Source organism: Acipenser ruthenus, chromosome 50, assembly GCF_902713425.1.
Source record: "Acipenser ruthenus chromosome 50, fAciRut3.2 maternal haplotype, whole genome shotgun sequence".
NCBI classification, from domain to species: Eukaryota; Metazoa; Chordata; class Actinopteri; order Acipenseriformes; family Acipenseridae; genus Acipenser; species Acipenser ruthenus.
The window spans coordinates 1,205,809-1,227,400 of NC_081238.1; the positions used below are offsets into that span (position 1 = coordinate 1,205,809).

At 44.1% G+C, this 21,592-nt stretch overlaps 2 protein-coding genes and 2 non-coding genes across 4 annotated transcripts; all 4 read left to right on the plus strand.

Moving 5' to 3' along the window:
- The first annotated feature begins 550 nt into the window (after positions 1-550).
- Positions 551-15,368, plus strand: LOC117404609 (eukaryotic initiation factor 4A-I). The gene is made up of 11 exons (XM_059015308.1): positions 551-676; positions 2,527-2,575; positions 4,248-4,380; positions 5,712-5,851; positions 7,051-7,219; positions 8,272-8,381; positions 9,690-9,833; positions 10,621-10,758; positions 11,569-11,658; positions 12,244-12,323; positions 13,734-15,368. Exons 1-11 carry the CDS (start codon positions 654-656, stop codon positions 13,876-13,878), a joined length of 1,221 nt encoding a protein of 406 aa, XP_058871291.1. The 5' UTR covers positions 551-653; the 3' UTR covers positions 13,879-15,368.
- LOC117404653 (small nucleolar RNA SNORD10) lies at positions 7,583-7,722 on the plus strand. The gene has a single exon (XR_004544674.2). It is a non-coding gene; the product is annotated as a small nucleolar RNA SNORD10 (small nucleolar RNA).
- On the plus strand, positions 10,256-10,395 carry LOC117404651 (small nucleolar RNA SNORD10). The gene has a single exon (XR_004544672.2). It is a non-coding gene; the product is annotated as a small nucleolar RNA SNORD10 (small nucleolar RNA).
- A 3,697-nt stretch (positions 15,369-19,065) lies between the features above and the next one.
- Positions 19,066-20,779, plus strand: LOC131721944 (zinc finger protein 79-like). Its single transcript, XM_059015310.1, has 2 exons — positions 19,066-19,603; positions 20,083-20,779. Exons 1-2 carry the CDS (start codon positions 19,123-19,125, stop codon positions 20,421-20,423), a joined length of 822 nt encoding a protein of 273 aa, XP_058871293.1. The 5' UTR covers positions 19,066-19,122; the 3' UTR covers positions 20,424-20,779.
- Positions 20,780-21,592: the final 813 nt, after the last annotated feature.

Consider the following 21,592-nt stretch of genomic DNA (forward strand, 5'->3'; position numbering starts at 1 on the left):
CAGACGTGTGTCGTTCTCAAAATGGTGTTTCATGTATCAAACTTGTTGTATATATGACACGCACGATATCTTTCGGTAATTATAAAATGCCTATTTTACAAAAAAAAAAAAAAAACGTGTTTGCGTTTCATTTTTAGCGTTTTATGACAGCATGTATTAATAAACTGCTCTATAAGTACAGTATTTAACACTGTTACGCGATTTGCTCGACGAGCACCATTCAAAGGGTGAGTGCATTGATAACAGCGTAACCGCGTTGCTGTGGTGACGCTCAGCGAATCACATTTCGACATCGCCGTCCCAACGTTCTATGAAACCGTAGCTCTGCGCCCGCCATTTTGGCTCTAACACGTCATCTTATATTCAGAATTCGGTCCTTGGTCGGAGCCAAAATGGCGTCAGTTTCCAACGCGCCTCGCCGTGGCCATACACCTTCCTCCACCTATCACGGGTTGCGTGGGCGGTGTTTCTGGGTGAGCACCGCCTTTCTCCCCGGGCGGGGGAGGATGAGTGACGGGCATCCTCGCCAATACAACGTCACAAAGGGTGGGCACAGCGCTGATTGACGGGCTGCTCCTGCAATGAGCAGGTCGCCTTGGCGAGGACGTGTTGGTATATAAAAGATCCTCGCGGCTGGCTCGCTCTTTGTGAGAATGTCGGCTGAATTTGAAGACAGGTAAGGGAAAGAGGTCGCTTTTAAACGACATTTTCTGCGCCTCCCGAATATATATTTCTCGTGTTTTTGTGTGTCTAGAGTCGGTAATATTTAAATTTTTTGGTCTATATGTTTTTTTGTGAGAGGTTTGGGACACTTCACCCGCGTCAATTGTCTAAACTGCCGGCTTTTCAATATTAAAAAAAAAAAATTGACTAAGTAAACGAAACCGGAGAGCCGCGGTCTTCATTTTTATCGACCTCTGTTCGCTTGTGAAGCGAGTCTGAGATGGAAAGATGTTTTTATCGGCCGTATTTTAACTGAATTCGGGTTGTTAATGTTTCTACGCAGGATACAGAGTCGGTCTTGTGATTTTTTTTGTGTGTGTGTCACGTTTCTGTATGACGTTGGTTGCTAGGCCTCCGTGCTCAGCTTAAAAAAGATAAATAAAAAAAAGCATCGAGAATGTGTCATGGGGGCAAGTCGTCATGTAAGCGTTGTGTCTTTTTTGCGAGGGGATGAAATCCGCCTAAACCGCCGTAAAGTCATCCTATATAGTGGGGATACTTAGGCCGCGACATTAAAGAAGGAGGCCGATCGGATTTGTAGCTTAAAAAAACGAATATAATGCTAATCATGATAATTGACTATTGAGGTTTGGAAATTACCGAGCGTGTTGTGATTAAAAAGCGATCCGAAGCGAGTCTGTTTTGTGCCCACCGTCGCTTTTTAAATTTTATTTTAGCTAGTAGCTCCAGTAGAAAATGGAGACGTGGAGCACATGGCCTCCTTGCCGGATAGACAAAGCGCTGCAGGCCCGTTGCAGCGCAGGGAAACCCGGCGAGGATCGCGGTTAAAACGCGGTGCGGAGCGCCGGGGACCGACTCATCAAAGTAGTGGTTATTATATTTCGTTTATTTTGAATGGATGGCGGTGTTAGCGCTGTGTAACACCTGATCTAAATGAAAAGGGCCTGCGCAGCACGGAAGGGTGTGCTTTTTCATGTCCGCCATAGCTGTGGGATTTGTTAACGTCGGTTGAATTTATTTCCCAGACCCGGTTGAGCTGGGGGGTGTCGTCGGGTGTTTTGGTTTGGGGTATAGCTATCCCCCCCCGATGTAATTTTCATGATACATTTATCGGATTGATTAAGAAAAGAGGAATCGTCTAGCCCCCCTCCCCCGGTGACGCAGGAGCGCGTCCACATTCCCGGATTTTAGTTGGAGACGAACCCCCCATTTTGAATAGCTCGGACTGGTTACCACGGCGTATTCAACAGTGTTTCTGTACGATTTCTTTTTTATTCTATATAAAAAACAGAAAACATGCCTTGTATAATAATTATACGCATGTTAATCTTGCTCTAACGTTATTGTGCTGTTTGCAATTCCTGTGCGATTGTGTAAGCGCAGTTAAATTAGTGAATTACAGCCCACGGTTTTAGACTCCTTACAAAATTCTTACAAAGTAAGCAACTTATTTTTTTTTCCGACAAACCATCACGGGTACATCCTAATCTATCGGTAGATGTGCTTCAGAAACCGCAGGTTCAGTGTTTCGGCTGCGATGTATGAATACCGTCACGGGGTCGCTGACTCATCAAGCACTAAAATGAATTTCTGGAAATGGCGGGGAGGTGGAGTTGACGGCGGCGCTTAAACAGCACTAGGGTTATAGATGTGTGTTTTTTTTGGGTACCTGCAGCAGATGGCTTGATAAGATAATGTCCATGGTGGTTTTAGTGAGGGAGGCATCGACACAATGATAACACTGTGAACAGTCAATTCAAATGGAGATGATGCTGGGGGAGGTCTCATTGTGAATGCTTGTAGGTTCTCCAGCTGTATAACCTGCCTCCTTTTCTCTTTCAGAACTAGAGACAATGGCCCCGAAGAAATGGAGCCAGATGGCGTCATCGAGGTGAGGATTTTGTGGGGGGGGATTTGGTTTGAGACTGTAGCTAACTTTGCATTTCTCAATGTGACAGTTTTACAGGGATGGAGGCAACTCCCATTGCATGGCAGTTTGATCCGTTTCTGGTTTTTACTAGGAGTTTGACACATCAGAGCTTGTTCGCTATGCACTGGGTATAATCAAGCTCCATGGGTGAAACTGCTATGCAATAGGAGGCTAATTTACACTCCTGAATGAATATATCCAGTGTTTCTGAAGGATACCAGGAAGTGTAGAGACCGCACCCCTTTTATAGGCACTGAACTTCAAACGCTCGATCAAGGCAGAATATCCACCTGTCACTCGTATCGCAGTCTGAGAAACTGGTGAACAGATATGTCACAACTTTACCAGAATTGAGATTTGGAGTAGTGGTTAGGGCTCTGGACTCTTGACCGGAGGGTCGTGGGTTCAATCCCAGGTGGGGGGGGGGCACTGCTGCTGTACCCTTGAGCAAGGTACTTTACCTAGATTGCTCCAGTAAAAACCCAACTGTATAAATGGGTGATTGTATGTAAAAATAATGTGATATCTTTTAACAATAGTAAACCGCCCTGGATAATGGAGTCAAAGAAATACGTAACTTGGGAGAAGCATTTTTATCTGTTGAATCAATTGAAGACATAGCTCTGAAGTCTTGGCGTTTCACACCCTTCACTTCTGTATGTTTAAGTGCCACCCTTACCCTCCCTGTCGCTGGGCAAGGCGGTGCCTCTCAGTGGTGCTGAATCTTGTATCCGACAGGGGCAGAGGAAGCCTTCGTCCATGTTCATCCCAGCTCCCTCCACACAGTGAGGCACGGCTGGTTCATGCTGTGGGCACGGCAGCTTTAAATCCAAGCATTTGACTGAAAACCGGTTTACAAAGCCAGGGTGATCAGGGGAGAGACTGCCATTGTGTAACTGATCAGGGTGAAACACTTAATGTATCGCTGAATCGTGATCCGTCCTTTACATGACCTCAGAATAGAGGTGTGAAGCCACAACATGGCTCATTGTAAATCGCCAAATGATCTTTGAATCACTTACATTTTTTTATAGTTCTGGGTCCTGTTTAATTGTCTTTTGACAAAGTGGCTCCCTTGATTAATTAACCTTTTGATTTGTTTCACATCATCCAAGTAGCCAGTGGGGACAATTGCATGCATCATGATGCATGTGGTGTAGAGACCCACATGCTCTGTGTAGTGCATCGTCACACCCCTATTGGCAGAGTCCTGGTTTTACAAGCTTGGCCACGCTGTGGTAGTTACCTGTACACAGTGGTTAGTTAAGATCCCAGTAGCGTTTGGAATGGATCAAAATCTTCTGCAAAGGAGTCTTGCTGTGATCAGTCCAGGCTGTGCTGTTTCTTTAAGGCTCAGTGTTGTGCAAGATGTGCTGTATTTCACACACCCTCCAATCCTGTTTCCCTGCTTGCTGCACCCAGTCCTGGGTTCAGAAGTCCTCTCAAAGAAGTCTGACCCAGCAGTGAGTGAGTTTCTAATCCTGGTGCATTACTAATTAACTACTTTCATTTTAATCTTCAGATTGACTCCAGTTCTGCTTTTCAGGGACTGAAATTCCACCCCTGCTGTCTGCTGCTTGGAGTGTTGTTTTTTTCTGCCTTCCCTGCTAACTGATCCTGTCTCTCCCTGCAGAGTAACTGGAATGAGATCGTGGACAGTTTTGATGAGATGAATCTGCGCGAGACTCTGCTCAGAGGAATCTACGCCTATGGTTTTGAGAAACCTTCTGCCATCCAGCAGCGGGCTATTCTCCCTTGTATCAAGGGTACGTTTAATGGCAGCAATCCTGAATAAACCTGTACCCGTGTAGAAGTGTTCAGAGCCCTCGATCCTGGTCTAACACAGTGTAGAGGTCCGCTGTAGTGATTCTGCAGCAGAATGGGTGCGGTGCAGCGTGTTCTGTACATGGTCTCGTACCCATACATGTTGCATCACAAATAACTGCACCCCTAATGGATAGGTTCTTAAAACAATATATATTAGTGCTGGGACGAACACAGGATTTTCATGTTCGGACATTCGCTCATAATTTTAAATGTGTGTTTTTTTTTTTGCTGTGTTTTTGGGGCAGCCATGTTCCAGCACTCTGGAGATGATTGGTTTTCTCAAAGGGTGGGGGATGAGTTTCTGTTCATATCCATGCTGAACCAGAACCGAGAGATTCTGATTGGATCAGTAAGACTGTAAAGGATGATACCAATGTTCAGTTTTTTATTAGGGTCTTGCAAAGACATTTATTTTCAAAATGGCTTCATAATTAGTTGCATCTTGCTGCATTGCAGCTGGGGTACAGTGCGAGAAATCAGTGAGATTAAGGCAAAAGTTAAAATAAAGATGACTAAATTAACACATTCATTGAAAGTGTAGGTTAACAAAAGCCTTTAGTTGAAATTGGACTTCAATCCTAATTTTAATTCTGATAGTGGGGGAAGAAATGGGGTGATCTACGTACTGATGTAGGTTACTTTTAAACTCCAGTCAGTTAGCCCCTGTCACTGGGCAAGGCAGTGCCTCTGTGGTGCTGAATCTTATATCTGACAGGGGCAGAGGAAGCCTTCGTCCATGTTCATCCCAGCTCCCTCCACACAGTGAGGCACGGCTGGTTCATGCAATGGGCACACCCGCTTCTCTAGAGGACTAATTCAAGCATTTTCTATCTATGGCTCCACTCCCAACTCGTGTCTATTTTGTTTTAAATTGAGTCGTGTGTGAATGAACCCTGTGCATTCAGGGTTAAGCAGACAGCCATGCATGGCTCTAATGAATGCATTTCAATAGGATTCATAACTTTAGACTCTCCATTAGTCCAGTGCATTTAAATGAAGCTTTTGTCAAACTCTTACCTGCTACTAACTCCTGTTAATTGTTATCTTCAATTTTCAAGCCAGTAAGATTTTGCTGGACCTGCACAGTGGCACATGTTGCTGTTTTTATAACCAGTGATTCAGGGGTTCTTACAATGGCTATACTGATTTGATTAACACTCCCTGTGTGTTGAAGTATTCAATGCGTTTCGAACCCGGGGTATTGCACGGCGCGGGTGTGGCATTGCCCTGGTGTCCTGTGCTGACCGTCTGTCTCTCTCTCTCTCCTCAGGGTACGATGTGATTGCACAGGCTCAGTCGGGCACAGGGAAGACTGCCACCTTTGCCATCTCCATCCTGCAGCAGATTGACATCGAGCTGAAGGGGACCCAGGCCCTGGTATTGGCTCCCACTCGAGAGCTTGCCCAGCAGGTACGCTTTCACACAGACCACAGGGGAACACTACTGACTGCAGCTTATTACTGCAGTGGACTGGTTAAATGCTTTGTGACATTCGCAATATCTAGGGGAAAGTGAAACTTAACTAGGAAATAGACTATTTCCTGTTTTCAGACCCTAGTTGGTGTTAATCTATTTTAGTTGGTCCCTGATTAAGTTCTGTGGCCCCAGCTGTAAATATCTGAATCCGTGCTGTGCATTCAGTACGCAATGCAGACCTTGCTAAAGATCACGATACTGATCAAAACGTTTGTTTGAAAGGATCTTTCCTCGTATCAAACAAGCGAACAACACTGCTTATTCCTCCCCAATTGCTTCCTGCTTTTACAGTGTACAAATACCGGTATGTTTACCTTGTAATACATTATTTTAGAAAGCTGAAAGGACAGAAAAAATTTGTCAATTTTCAAGTTCAGACCTGAATTCGATTTTTGACCCGAACCGTGAAAGTTTGCATTCAGACCCAAACAGGACCCGATGCAGTTCAGGTCCAAAGCATCTGATCTGCTACTGTGGAGGATAAAATGAGGATGTGTTGAGTTAAAGACAATTGATGAACCATATTTTAATTCTACAGGGATCTAGAAACTAGTGTTCAGCCTTTTAACCCTGTATTTGTATTTAATTTAATCCCCCTGTCGCTGGGCAAGGCGGTGCCTCTCAGTGGTGCTGAATCTTATATCCGACAGGGGCAGAGGAAGCCTTCGTCCATGTTCATCCCAGCTCCCTCCACACAGTGAGGCACGGCTGGTTCATGCTATGGGCACAGCAGCTTGAATTCCCTTGTGAGATGCTAATTCTCAATTTCACAGCTCGGAGGAATTGGTTGGACAGTTGATGATTTTTTTATTTAGTTTGCCATGAACGATTACAGAAATGCAATCAACATGTTGATTTAAGTCTAAGTATTTCCCCTATATAATCTGCCATAAACTTAGTAACACTGGAGAATGCTGTTGTACTGTGTAATGCAGTGGTGCGTTTACCAGGGGAAATACTTCAGTTGAAGTCTGCAGTGCAACGTACCAGAAAAAGGCAACACAGCCAATCCTTACAATGCGTTTGCCAAGTGAGTTTGAAGCGACTGAACTCCTGTTTTGTAGATGCAAACCTGGTTCTTCTCAATGGTGTGTGTTTTGTGCCCTGCCTGATCTTTCTTTCTCTCTCTATAGATCCAGAAGGTTATCCTGGCTCTGGGTGACTACATGGGCGCTGGCTGCCATGCGTGTATCGGTGGGACCAACGTGCGCAATGATGTGCAGAAGCTGCAGGCTGAGGCCCCCAACATAGTTGTGGGAACCCCAGGCAGAGTGTTTGACATGCTGAACCGCAAATACCTCTGTGAGTGTCTTCCACCTCCCTCCCCTTCACCCAGCTTCCAGATCTTGAAACCAGCCCTGGCTGTCACACCCACCCTCAATTAAGCATTTATAATATCAGCTTGTTGGCAAGTTTGTGCCTCCCTAATTGAGGAACAATTTGACTCGGGTGTGTCGGGTTAATTCAAAGCAGAATTACCACGGCCTGATTATTCATCTATTGCACCTATGTAATTGTTTCAATATGTTCTGAACCCCAGGACTGGGTGCAGCAGGAGGGCTGGTGCCAGTTTCAAGCCCTGGAAACTGAATTCAAACTATCTAAAATAAGACGCTGTGGATGTAGTGACTGGTTTCAACTTGACCCTTGACCCTGACAGCTGCTGTTTCGTGATGATCCCCATGCGTGTCATATGATCCCACAATCCCATCCAGCTCCCGGCCACCCGCTGGCGTTCTGTCAGGGGGCGTGTCCAGGACTGGAGGATTCTGGGGCTGTGATCATACCCTACAGACTCTGAAAACAGCATGTCCCATACAAACTCTTTAATCAGTTTAATCACACTAATTATTTATTTCTTAGCAGACACTCTTATCCAGGGCGACTTACAATTGTTACAAGATATCATATTTTTACATACAAATAAATTATGTTTTACATACAATTACCCATTTATACAGTTGGGTTTTTACTGGAGCAATCTAGGTAAAGTACCTTGCTCAAGGGTACAGCAGTAGTGTCCCCCACCTGGGATGGAACCCACAACCCTCCGGTCAAGAGTCCAGATCCCTAACCACTACTCTACACTGCTGCCCTACTAATCTAGAGATCTCAAAAGCCAATACTTTCAGTGTAGGATCTTGTTTAAATATCTTGAGAGCGCTGAGAAGCTGAATTAATAAATATCTCTCATGGCAGGGTTTGGATAGCATTATTGCAGTAGTGTAGTCTGCTTTGAGCACAAGTACTGGAATTGGCTAAGTCTTCAGTTTGTTAGATTTTCCTCCCCATTGTGCTTTTCTGGAGGGGGTCTCCAGCTCTGCAAGCCTCTTACCCAGCTCCTTGTGTTGCAGCTGCAAAGTACATCAAGATGTTTGTTCTGGATGAGGCTGACGAGATGTTGAGCCGAGGGTTCAAGGACCAGATCTACGAGATTTTCCAGAAGCTCAGCTCCAACACACAGGTGAGCAGCGCAGACGTTCACAAGAGCCTTCTGACCCTGCGCAGTTAGTCCTAAGGCAGCAGAGTTAGTGGCTCCTATTTGCCCCAGAAGGTCATTCTCTCCAGCCCTTTCTCCAAGGTGGAGTAGTTTTACAACTATGGCTCCTGACCAAGATTGGGTTGAATCCTAGTTTAATATTTAGTCAGGACCGCAAAGGGTTAAGCCAATGTCGGACCTGGTCCAACATCGCAATTTTCCCTTTCCGGTCCAATGTCTGACCCTGTCCGGCATAATCAAAAAGACGCAGAAAACAGGTCTGTAGTCGTTTTTCCCCCGGGAAAAAGCAGAGAACCATTCAATGGCTGAGAGACCGATAGGAGCCGAGAGAAGCCGAAAAAAAAGGGGGCGTATCTCATGAATACTGAGACCCGATAACAGACATACACAAACAAGATAGCTGCTTCCGCATCCAGCGCTCGGAGAATATCACAGACATTTGCAGAGATTTTTTTATATGTTGTAGTAATAAAATAACGACTTGGATCGCATTATTGAGGAGTTTGGTGATAAAACGAGTGATCAAGAGATGATTTATCAGTATGTACTATTAAGATTTATTTGAAAAATATAGCAAACGAGGGGTGGGGCGGTGCTGGAGATGCAGTACTGAGTGTCCTGTTGATATGCAGGGCCTTTTAAACCTGTTTTACTGTGGGGGGGGGGGGGGGGATACTTTTAAACAGCGCGTCTAAAATAAACTGCGCCTGAAAATAAATCTGATCTGACGTGCTGAATAAATGGAACGCTAAGGGTTAAACTAAATGTAGGGGCGATTGCCTGACGCTTCAATGTGTGATTTTAGGTTCCTTTTTAAACAGTCTGAACAATTACCCCTCAACCCCTGTCGCTGGGCAAGGCGGTGCCTCTCAGTGGTGCTGAATCTTATATCCGACAGGGGCAGAGGAAGCCTTCGTCCATGTTCATCCCAGCTCCCTCCACACAGTGAGGCACGGCTGGTTCATGCTATGGGCACAGCAGCTTGACAGAAATCGCTTTTAATCCCCTCCCTTGTGTTCTGTAAAGACAATCCTATTTTTGCTTCTGTCAGTTTAGTAACAGCTCAGTTTGCTGCTTGCTGAAGTTTTGTCCTCCTCATACATAGCAAGGTCATGGTCCTGCTACCAGACTGTATTCACAATCAGGCTCTTAAAATTAAACTGATACTGCAAGAGGAACGGGTTCCTGCAATGCATTACTAGCTCACATCTCTATCATTCAAGACTCTGTAGATGTAAATGATGGTAGGCTGACTGTTGACACTTCCTCCAGGTGGTGCTGCTGTCGGCTACCATGCCTGCGGATGTGCTGGAGGTGACCAAGAAGTTCATGAGGGAGCCCATCCGCATCCTGGTGAAGAAAGAGGAGCTCACTCTGGAGGGGATCCGACAGTTCTACATCAACGTGGAGAAGGAGGTGAGAAATCCTGCTGGAGCTGCTATTAACACTGAGACTCATACTGGACATGTGTCACTAATCTGAACAGACTTGCACTTGATACAATACTGAATTACTGTACAGCGCTCAATTATATATGGAAGACTGAGCTTTTTGAAGCCTCCATTGGCTTGCACTACACCGATGTCTCCTGTAGCCTGCTTATCTGACAGCGGGTAAACGTTTAGGGAGAATTCTAAGTGTGTAACACACAGTTTAAACTGATACGCATGCCTGACTAGTGGAGTGATTTTTAGAACTGGTTCATTTCCAGACAATGAGATGAAGCCAGTCTGCACTGGGACTCCAGTCTGCCCCAGTTAGGCTTGTGGCTCACTGTCGGAATCTTGCGTACAGTCCAGAAATGATTCCCCCCCCCCCCCCCCCTGATCCCAGCTGCTGTTTCATGATGATCCCCATGCGTGTCATATGATCCCACAATCCCATCCAGTTCCCGGCTGCCCGCTGGCGTTCTGTCAGGGGGTGTGTCCAGGACTGGAGGATTCTGGGGCTGTGATCATACCCTACAGACTCTGAAAACAGCAAAGGGGACCTTGGATCAGAACTATGGAGACCCAGTAGTACAAATATTCAAACTAGTCATGAAATGCATGACTGTACGAAGTTAACTGCTAGTTTTTGAAATCAACTCCAACGCTGCTTGATTAGTCAGCCCCCTACACCAGTAGTTGACAGGCAGGAGTTTCCTATAGCTGTGAGTAGAGCGGACTGCAGTGCCTGACCCCCTCCACACCCCTCTGTGCAGGAATGGAAGCTGGACACCCTGTGTGACCTCTACGAGACCCTGACCATCACTCAGGCCGTCATCTTCATCAACACCAGGAGGAAGGTGGACTGGCTGACGGAGAAGATGCATGCCAGAGACTTCACAGTCTCCGCTCTGGTGAGTCTGCGCTCCAGGGAGGGCTCCGGTTCTGCGGAGGGAGATCCAGCTGTAGGCTACCCAGTGTGAGCTGGATATGCTTTGCATAAACAGGGCAAGGCATTTATTTTTGCAGGGATGGCAACGACTCCTATTGCATAGCAGTTTCACCTATTCCAGGCTTTAACACAATCTTGATTTAGCATCAGTGTGTAGGTAACAAGAACAGATGTCTTATTGCTCTCAGTAAAACAAGGAATGGATCAAACTGCTCTGCAAAGTGAGTCTTGCATCCATCCCTGCTTTGTGTAGTTTACTCTATTCCAGAGAGGGCTAAAACTACTTGGCTCCACAGACTTGGTGTAAATCTGTAACATGCAAACTTACAAAGTTGCAAGACTAGGAATTCAAGTTGAGTGTTTGTGAAATCCTCCATTGGTGGTCACCCCCCCCCCCCTGTCGCTGGGCAAGGCGGTGCCTCTCAGTGGTGCTGAATCTTATATCCGACAGGGTCAGAGGAAGCCTTCGTCCATGTTCATCCCAGCTCCCTCCACACAGTGAGGCACGGCTGGTTCATGCTATGGGCACACCTTGTCCTAAAGCGAATCTTGCTTCTGTACAGAACGTTCTTTTGATAGACGCAGTACATCAAAAGTTGCTTTAGTAAATGTAAAGTAATTAAACAAGCATATTTTATTCTAGTCTCTGTTGGAACAGTTATTAAATACTGCCTGTGAATCAGTGACACATTTGAAATACAAAGTAAAAACTGCCAAATCTCTTTTGAAATGTGTGTGAAACATTAACGTGGTGTCTCTCTCTCTGCTGCAGCACGGGGACATGGATCAGAAGGAACGAGACCTGATCATGAGGGAGTTCCGCTCCGGTTCCAGTCGTGTTCTCATCACCACAGACCTGCTGGTGAGCGCCGTCCCCAACCTGGCAAAGCCAAAGAGCATTCCCTCTCCTCCCAGCCGCTGCAGTGCTGCGGCAGGAATGAAGGTCTTTGGTAGAGAAAGCAGCTGCTCTCCACAGTGCTTCCCGGGCTGTGCAGTCCTGTCGCACGACTTTATTGCAGCTCACACCAGCACTAGTAGGCTAGATTGATTGTGTGTCACTGAATCGTGATGCTTTACATAATCATCTTGTTGATACAAGACCACAAGCACAACATACCTCATTGTAGCTCACCAGGTGTTTGAGCAAAGTGTTTTACGGTTTACATGAATGCACTCCCAATTTGTCTTTTTTTGAATGCACATTTCTACTTGCATCGTCGCCCTTCAGGGTCATCCCTGTACTGTGATGCTCTTTTTATATTGTGACGCTTATCTCAACATTAGTGGATTGTTACACCCCTATAGGCTAGCTGGTGACACAGTAACAGGGTTCATCTTGCTGTAGAGAGGATGATGGTTCAGTAAGTCTCTGCTCTGCTGTAGTGTCTGCTCCTAAGCCCTGATCTCCCTCTGCAGTCAGTAATGTTCTCCTCCTCCTCCTCTCCAGGCTCGTGGTATTGATGTGCAGCAGGTGTCTCTGGTGATCAACTACGACCTGCCAACCAACCGTGAGAACTACATTCACAGGTGAGCGCCTCGCCCCGCGGCTACTTTATTAGAGGTCGAGCGTGTCTGCTTGACGTTAACCAAGGATTTCACAAAGTGAAACTGGGAAACCAAGTCTAGAATGTGTCGCATCTCTGCCAGTGCCTTGAGTGCTGTAGTAACGCAGTGCACTGAAAAAACCAGTGCTTGGATTCTTGGCTTTACCTTGGACAAAGATGCAATGCCTTTTTATTGGACTAACTAAACAATAAATCCCAAGCTTTCAAGACCTCAAAGGTCTCTTCGAGGTCCATTTCACTTGAAGAGACCTTTTGAGGTCTTAAGCTTAGGATTTTGTCTAGTTAGGCCAATAAAAGGCATCTTGTATAGTCTGGACTGATACAGCTATCATTTCATCTCGACTTAACCTTAGAATTCTCATTGTGTGTTTGAAGCTACGGGTGACCTAAGGAAATAAAACCCTTCGCTTATTCTGTTGATTGTTTGGCTCTTTGCTTGCATCTAACACATTGATGTAGAAGTACTAAATTCAGTGAAACTTGGCAGATCTGACCTAATCACTTCAAGTGGTCCAGCTGCAGTCTGATCATGTGACTTGCTGCGTGGCGCACAGTTTAGCTGTGGCGTTTCTTACAATGCTTTGCAAATTTAACATGGGCAAGTCCAATAACCAATACAACAATGCTTTTGTAAATTGACTTTTTAGAGCATTGATTGGCACTTGGTCTCTTAACCTTCTTTCTGTAATCCAGTATTAAGCTGTTCAATGCCTTGAGGTATTCTGTACAGTTTCTTGCGGTTTTGCATCGGTGTCCAAAGAGCATTCCCTCTCCTCCCAGCCGCTGCAGTGCTGCGGCAGGAATGAAGGTCTTTGGTAGAGAAAGCAGCTGCTCTCCACAGTGCTTCCCGGGCTGTGCAGTCCTGTCGCACGACTTTATTGCAGCTGACACACCCCCCCGATACAGGATGCTTGCACACAAGCTTGCCCCATAGGCTGGTCCTTGCATAAAGTCCTAAAGAGAATCTATTCATGCAATTGTGGATGCAAGATGGCTATTGGGGGGAATTTGAACAACTTTAGAAATACACAAATGCCTTGTACAAGGTTAACACAGTCTGTGTTTTTGAAATGTTACCTTCCCTTGGGTAAGGTACTAATAGAAGTGCTTATTGGAGTCTTAAACAGCCAAATAACTTTACAGGAACGTACACTGTTAAGTAGACTTGTGCTGTAAACAGGTGGGCAAATGCAAGATTCTACAGGTTTGCTGTGAACTTATTACCTACACTGCAAAAAAAGATCAGATCTTTTAATAAGTATTTAACATGTAGTTTTTAGTAGTGTTCAGAGTATCCCAGGACCTTCCTTGGTTGTCTATATTGGCGAGGCACTGCACACATGTCTTGACTGTGCCTCTCCCTCCTGTGCAGGATTGGTCGAGGCGGGCGTTTCGGCAGGAAGGGCGTGGCTATCAACATGGTGACTGAGGATGACAAGCGCACCCTGCGTGACATCGAGACCTTCTACAACACAACCGTGGAGGAGATGCCCATGAACGTGGCTGACCTCATCTGAACGCAACACACACACACCACCCGGTTCCTCAGCTTTCTTTTCATCCTTTTATTTTCCTTCCATTGCCCCAGAGATACTCCCCCACCCCCCGCCCCCACTCTCTCTCGGCCCTTGAGACAGGGTGTTGGGTTCAGGGGGGGGGGGGGAGTGAGACACCAACCAGACTTAAACAAAAATACTGGCCATCCAGATTAGAGACAGTACTCCTTGTGTGTTTTACCCGCCTAAACCTTCTGGATGCATGAAACACGGCACGGGCCTCCCTGACTTCGGCAGAAGACTTTCAGTTGTGTTTTTTTGGGTCCTTTTTTGGGGGATCTTGATTTCAGGAAGGGGGTGACGCTTCAAAATCCAAGACGGGACCTTTGCTGGTAAACTCTGCCGCTCTCGTTTCACATCGAAACTGTTCCTACAGCCACTGTTTGCTGGATTCAGTAAAAGCTAGCATTTAGTCTCATAGCTTGTGCAGCTGCTCCGTGAAGTGAGTTTTATGCCAGTGGTGGCTATTGGCTTTTCCTAAAAGGGGATAGGACAGTTTTTGAAACCTGTAAGCACTGTGACAAGTTTATTTTACAAGGGGACTCTGCGGAATTGGACGCAGGTATACAGAACCGTTTCGGTAGCTTGTGTCAAGGTGGTCTAGGCAGTTCGGACACATTTTTCAGGAGTTCAGAAATAGCACTGCATAAAGCTGAGCCTAAAAAAATAAAAAAATAGAAAGCTTAATGGTTTACTGCATCCGTTTTAAACCGTAGAATTTTTTTTGTACCTTGATAAGCAGGGGAGGGAAGTATGGTGGTTCTTGACTTTACGATGGGATGGGAGGGGGGGGGAGGGGGGTTCAATAAAATGTAAAAAAGTGAATCATGAATCAGGCTGTGGGAGTTTATTTGTCCTCCATGTCTCCACTTCTGTTTTATACATGTGTTTCTTTCCCTAGTCTGTCTTTTTTTTCTTGTCTGAAAGCTGGGGGAGGGTAACTTATACAGCAAATTTCTATGTATAGTAAATGTACAATGCATTTGTGTCTTGTAGGAAGGGGTGGATTATATTGCATTAAATGTTTGCGACTAGGTAAAAAAATTGTCTGCTACTGGAAAAGGCAACGCAAAGTGCACTCCTCTAATCCAAGGACAGGCTCTGTGTGTCTTTGCTGGTCAGCAGAGACTGGTTTGTATTCTTCAATGGTGGATAGGATGGTGTGCAAGGTCTTTTTTGAGTAAGCCAAGTTGAATAGGAGCTCGGTGCATTTATTTCATCGGACCAAACCCTGATCCAATCTGTACAGATTCTACATTTCCACATGCCTACTACCCAAACAGAATTTATTTTGTTGGGGGGGGGGGCGGGGCTGTTTTTAATGAATTCTCCATTGAATTGACTGTCATGAAATGTTTGTTCTACAGAAACAATGTGTTGTGTTTTTTTTACATTGGCTCTGTAAAGTATTTATTTAAAGGTCGTGAAATAAAGTTTCTTTTTTTTTTTTTTTTTTTTTTAAAGTACATTATTTTTTTTGTCATCTGATTTGTATAGAATCGCTGTAGTGTTTGTTGCCCTCCTCCCTCTCCTCATTGTGTATCTGTGTGCGACACGCAGCCTCGCTTCTTTACACTTCTCTGTGTGGGTTTCTTGTCTTGCTGACTTCCGAGCTCGTTGGTGAAATTTGTCTTTGAAAACGTTGTGACGCTGTACCGTCTCACCCGCCTGGAGAATGCCGTCCAGGACGATGAAACCGTCAAGAAGTACCGAAAGAAACACATTTTTCAGCAAGTTCGTCATTGAATTTCTAGAGCTTCAATAAAATGTGCAATCGTGTTGGTCAGACACATTTAACTAGGGTGCAAAATCCAATTGCCAATGCATGGGCTCTTGAAGGCTCAGTGAGCGCTATAGCATTTTCTTTAAAAATCCTAAATCGGTTTTAAAAAGTGCATGTTTCATGGCAAGAATAGTATTGTCAGCTAGTCTGACAAATCTTGCTTATCGCTGATCATACACTAGTTTAACACTCCTGGGTGAATTGGTTACACGTGTACTAATCGGGGTCTGACGCCAGCTGTGTAACTACACTATTCCTGAAATGGAAACAGCGTCTCGGGGTATTTATTTTGACAAAAGCCTAATTGCACGTTTGAATGCAGATATACGATACAAAGCAAAACCTGGACCACTTTAATATCGAGCGTCACTTCACTAAATACTGGGACAAACCAAAAAAAAAAAAGACGACGTCTGGCATTGCATGAATAAACCGAGGGAAGCAGCGGATTTTGTCTAGGCTTCATTTTTGCAAAGATATCAACCAGGCCATCAAAATCAAGTTTTTTTCTCCAATGATTTTGCGATTGCCATTAGCAGCAGGTCCGAGGACTGGTCGTGGAAGTTCGTAAATAGCTTTTAAGCAAACAGGAAACACACCCGTCGCTTGCAGTGGTTACTGGAAGAGTGAAGACTACCTTGGGAACAGTAATTTGAGACTAGCAGTAATTAGAGAAATAGTCTTTAGCTTTAAAAGGGGGTCATGTGTCCAGATTGAATCGTGTTCATTTAAATAGATAAATGCTATAAACGCTGTATGTGTGCAATCGCTCTACCCCTGAAAAGGAAATGTTTAAAATAATCATGCTGCAGGGGTGATTTTAAAAGTGAAATTCAAGTTTACAGTCATTTCTTTTACACAGAAAACCACATGCTGTAAAAAAAAACACGCATCCTTAGAGTTGTACCAGCTCAAAAAGAGACCAAGAGGGGTGCTGAACACAAAACCTGACAATGCGAGCAATATAGAGCCTCGGTAATCGTATCCCGCTAAGCAATAAACAGCAGAAAAAAACGAAGAATACATTTCAGTGCTGTTCTGGAAATTAACAGACAGATACTTCAAATAATAATAATATCTTTGCATAGTGGAGCGTTTAAAAAAGGGAGCCAGCAGGCATTTCTATTAGAGAAGAACGAAGGAAAAACAACAACAACATTGAGGCATTCGGAGTTAAATTTATTTATTTATTTATTTATGTATTTGTTACACGCCAGTTTGATAGGCGTGGACGATACAAAACAAAGTAAGTTACATTTATTTGGAATGAAAGTTTAATTGTTTGCGACTCACGGGTGTTGCAGGACCAGGCGTTGACAAGGCCGATTCAAATAAAATGTAAAAAACTGAAAGGCGCCGGGCAAGTAAATCGAAAACGAGACAACGTTGTTTTTTGTATTTCATTATATCTATCTGTCTATCGAGAGAGAGAGAGAGAGAGAGAGAGAGAGAGAGAGAGAGAGAGAGAGAGAGAGAGAGAGAGAGAGAGAGAGAGAGAGAGAGAGAGAGAGAGAGAGAGAGAGAGAGAGAGAGAGAGAGAGAGAGAGAGAGAGAGAGAGAGAGAGAGAGGATATTTTAACTATTTAATTATTCAAATCAATTGTTTAAATTGATTATAAAACAAACGTGATTTGTCCCACAACAGCAGATTGTGGATGCAATTCGTCAGCGTTTCTGATTTGCTCAATATACCTGATGTTGAGAACGCCTCGCTTCTGGGGTTTAAAAATGCCTGTGATCAGAATGTTGTGCAAACCACAAACGTATTATCAACCACAAATACATTAACCACCTGCCCATCAATACAATATCAACCACAAATACATTAACCACCTGCCCATCAATACAATATCAACCACAAATACATTAACCACCTGCCCATCAATACAATATCTCCCACAAATACATTATCCACCTGCCCATCAATACAATATCTCCCACAAATACATTATCCACCTGCCCACCAATACAATATCTCCCACAAATACATTAACCACCTGCCCATCAATACAATATCTCCCACAAATACATGAACCACCTGCCCACCAATACAATATCTACCACAAATACATTAACCACCTGCCCACCAATACAATATCTACCACAAATACATTAACCACCTGCCCATCAATACAATATCTCCCACAAATACATTAACCACCTGCCCATCAATACAATATCTCCCACAAATACATTAACCACCTGCCCATCAATACAATATCAACCACAAATACATTAACCACCTGCCCATCAATACAATATCTCCCACAAATACATTAACCACCTGCCCATCAATACAATATCTCCCACAAATACATTATCCACCTGCCCATCAATACAATATCTCCCACAAATACATTAACCACCTGCCCATCAATACAATATCTCCCACAAATACATTATCCACCTGCCCACCAATACAATATCTACCACAAATACATTAACCACCTGCCCATCAATACAATATCTCCCACAAATACATTATCCACCTGCCCACCAATACAATATCTACCACAAATACATTATCCACCTGCCCACCAATACAATATCTCCCACAAATACATTAACCACCTGCCCACCAATACAATATCTCCCACAAATACATTAACCACCTGCCCATCAATACAATAATCTCTCCCAAAAAATGTTCTAACAACTTTCAGTTGTTATTTATTACAAAAACAAGTGATTCACGGGCATTATCATGGAGACATTATATATGTGAACAGCTGGTTATTACATTTGTGGGAGAGATTACATTTGTGGTTTGTACAGCGTGTCTGTATCTGGCACCACTGTAGGACACAGCCCTGAGGAACTGGCACAGCAGCTGCACATGCAGATCTCAAATGCAGTTCAGGGAGGCTTCAGCGGGTTCAAAGTACAGTACATGAACATGTTTCTGCAATGCATACTTTTAAAAAGTTCACTTCCAATCGTATTTCCAACAGCAATGTCAATGTAGAATAGTTTTGATTGTACTGCAGTTGAAATTTGATTTCAGTGTTACTGTAACTTCAATTCAGACTGACAGGATGCATTTGGCTTAGACTCCTGATTATAAGAATTACTGATGAGACACATTTCTTATCCTAGTCCTTTTGAAATTCATATTAATGAGAGTTAACTGTATATATAATACCGGTATATATAAAAAAAGTAACTGAAACAAATATATTGAACAGTTTGCATAAATGCATGAAAAATGAATAATATATTGAATAGTTAAATACATTGTGTAAACTTTTTCAGCAGTTAAGTTTATAACACCATGGGATTGCATTACAATAAATTCTGACCCTTCTATAGTAAAGCCACCCCTGCTATTTTGTCAGTCCCTTGAATGGCCTTAATAGCACTTTAAATTAATAAATACTTTTTTTTTTCCCCAGCAGCTACTAAACAGAATCCCGTGTGCTGCCATGGACAGTGTGAAGATGGAATCTGTCCAGATTAAAGAGGAGTTCCCTGAACTTGAAGTTGTCCCCATTAGAGTGGAGTCTCCTGGACTGGCTTCCCTCCCCATTAAACAGGAGCTCTGTGAGGTGCAATGGGACAGCAGCCAGCCAGAGGTCTCTGAGATTAAAGCTGAGCACGATGAATTGGAGATCCCCCAGACAGAAGAACCCCTTCCTGTGAAACAAGAAGAGGGGCTGGAAATTGTCTGTATTAAACAGGAGCCCCCTGAAGTAGAGTTTGAGCACATGGAACCAGGGAAGGAAGAATCCGAGGACTTCAAACCAAACATCCCTGAGCTGGAGCCTGTACGCCTGCGGGAGTGTAGCGTGGTGCTGGAGAGAATCTGCGTGAGAGAGCGAGGCGCTGGAGAGGATGACTCTCCCAACAGCACGCAAGGAGGTGGAAAGGAAGACGGGCAGTCATATTCACAATGCAGTCCTGCAGGTGAGTGACTCCCAGTAGCTGTGACATTGTCATTCTAGATTGCGTGATATCCACAGTGTGCTTGAGAGGCAGGGAGCATAGCAGTTAGATTACTAGGTATTTGTTTTTCTTGTACCATTCCAGCCAGTTCAAGATAGGACTCACTACTGGTGAACTTAAGATACAGGTCTAATATTGCTAGAAATATATAATTGAGAAACTGCATAATTGCATTGTGTGTTAGGGGAAATAGACCTGAAGCATTACAGGAGAACTTTGAAGGCAGATTTTGATCCCAGGGCTCGGTTTCACCAGCATCAGTCTTTACTGACTTTGCTTTTACAGGTTTTAAGTTTAACTTTGTGTTTTTAAGCTGGTGTAACCCAGTGCAAGCCCTCACAGATGAAATATACATGCTTGAATCCACTCCACCACCTAGCCACACGCCATAAGCCTTCAAGCAGTCTCTCCTTACTTTCTTTCCTGTTCATATTTTCCAGGTGGAGGATATCCTGACTGTGGAAAAGGATTCAGTCCGTTAGGAAACCTTGAAATACACCAGCGAATTCCCACAGGAGAGAAGCCGTATTGCTGCTCTGACTGTGGGAAGTGTTTCAGTAAAGCAGGGGGCCTGAAAACACACCAGCAAATTCACACAGGAGAGAAACCGTATCGCTGCTCTGACTGCGGGAAGAGTTTTAATTTATTGCAAAACCTGAGAAGACACCAGCGGATTCACACAGGAGAGAAACCGTATTACTGCTCTAACTGTGGGACGAGTTTCAGATATTCAGGAGACCTTAAAATGCACCAGCGGATTCACACAGGAGAGAAACTCTAAAGACCATGTTCAGTGGGACTTCTCACTCAATAGGAAAATACATTAACCTTGCATTATGAGTCTCTGTGTAATTATGTTGTGTATCAGCCTCGACCTTGCATTTTAAATGGTAAAAATTAGGCATGGGCACCAATATGTATATTTTGATATGATATCAATAATTTCCATATGGCTGTCATAGAGGCATAATTTGTATTGCTAATACTGCTAAAAATATAAACGCAGTATAATCAAGTTTTTATTATATTAATATACAACAAACCCTATACATAGCGATCGCGATCAGTCTCTTAGGCAAACACCACACACTAAAGTATTATTTAACCATTGTATATGCAGCAAGCAATGGCACATTATTATTATTATTATTATTATTATTATTATTTATTAGCAGACGCCCTTATCCAGGGCGACTTACAACTGTTACAAGATACCACATTATTTTTACATACAATTACCCATTTATACAGTTGGGTTTTTACTGGAGCAATCTAGGTAAAGTACCTTGCTCAAGGGTACAGCAGCAGTGTCCCCCACCTGGGATTGAACCCACGACCCTCCGGTCAAGAGTCCAGAGCCCTCACCACTACTCCACACTGCTGCCCCCCACATATCAGGATACTGGTATCTCAATGTCTGGCGAATGAGCATTTATTTGAAATCCTGTTCTTCCTTTGCTGTACTGAACGGTTTTAAAATAGTTTCTTCTTACTATTTTAGGATCTAGTGGTAGTTGAGACACAACTACAGAAGCATTTCGAGATCAACGATGAGAAGGGAACTGCAGTGGTCACAGTTCAGCAGTAAGTTTGAATTCCTTTCCCGTGCATGGAGAGACTGAAAGCTGGCTGAAAAATATGCCAAGAGATAAACTCACAGTAACGAAACACGCTTAAATGTGTGTTGGGTGCGAAATCAACAGAAAAAATGGGCTGGAGTCCCTTGCGAAGATTCAGCATGGTTCTGAAAGGGAACCTACCCTTATGCCTCAAGAGGAAAGTCTTTGACCAATCCATGCTGCCAGTGCAAAACCTGGACCCTCAATGCAAAAATGACTCAAAAATCACAAACGACTCAACGGAGTATGGAAAGATGCATGCTGGGAATAAGGAGACAGGAACAGGAAGGAGCGCAAACAAAAGCAGGCGATGTCATAATCAGAGCGAAAA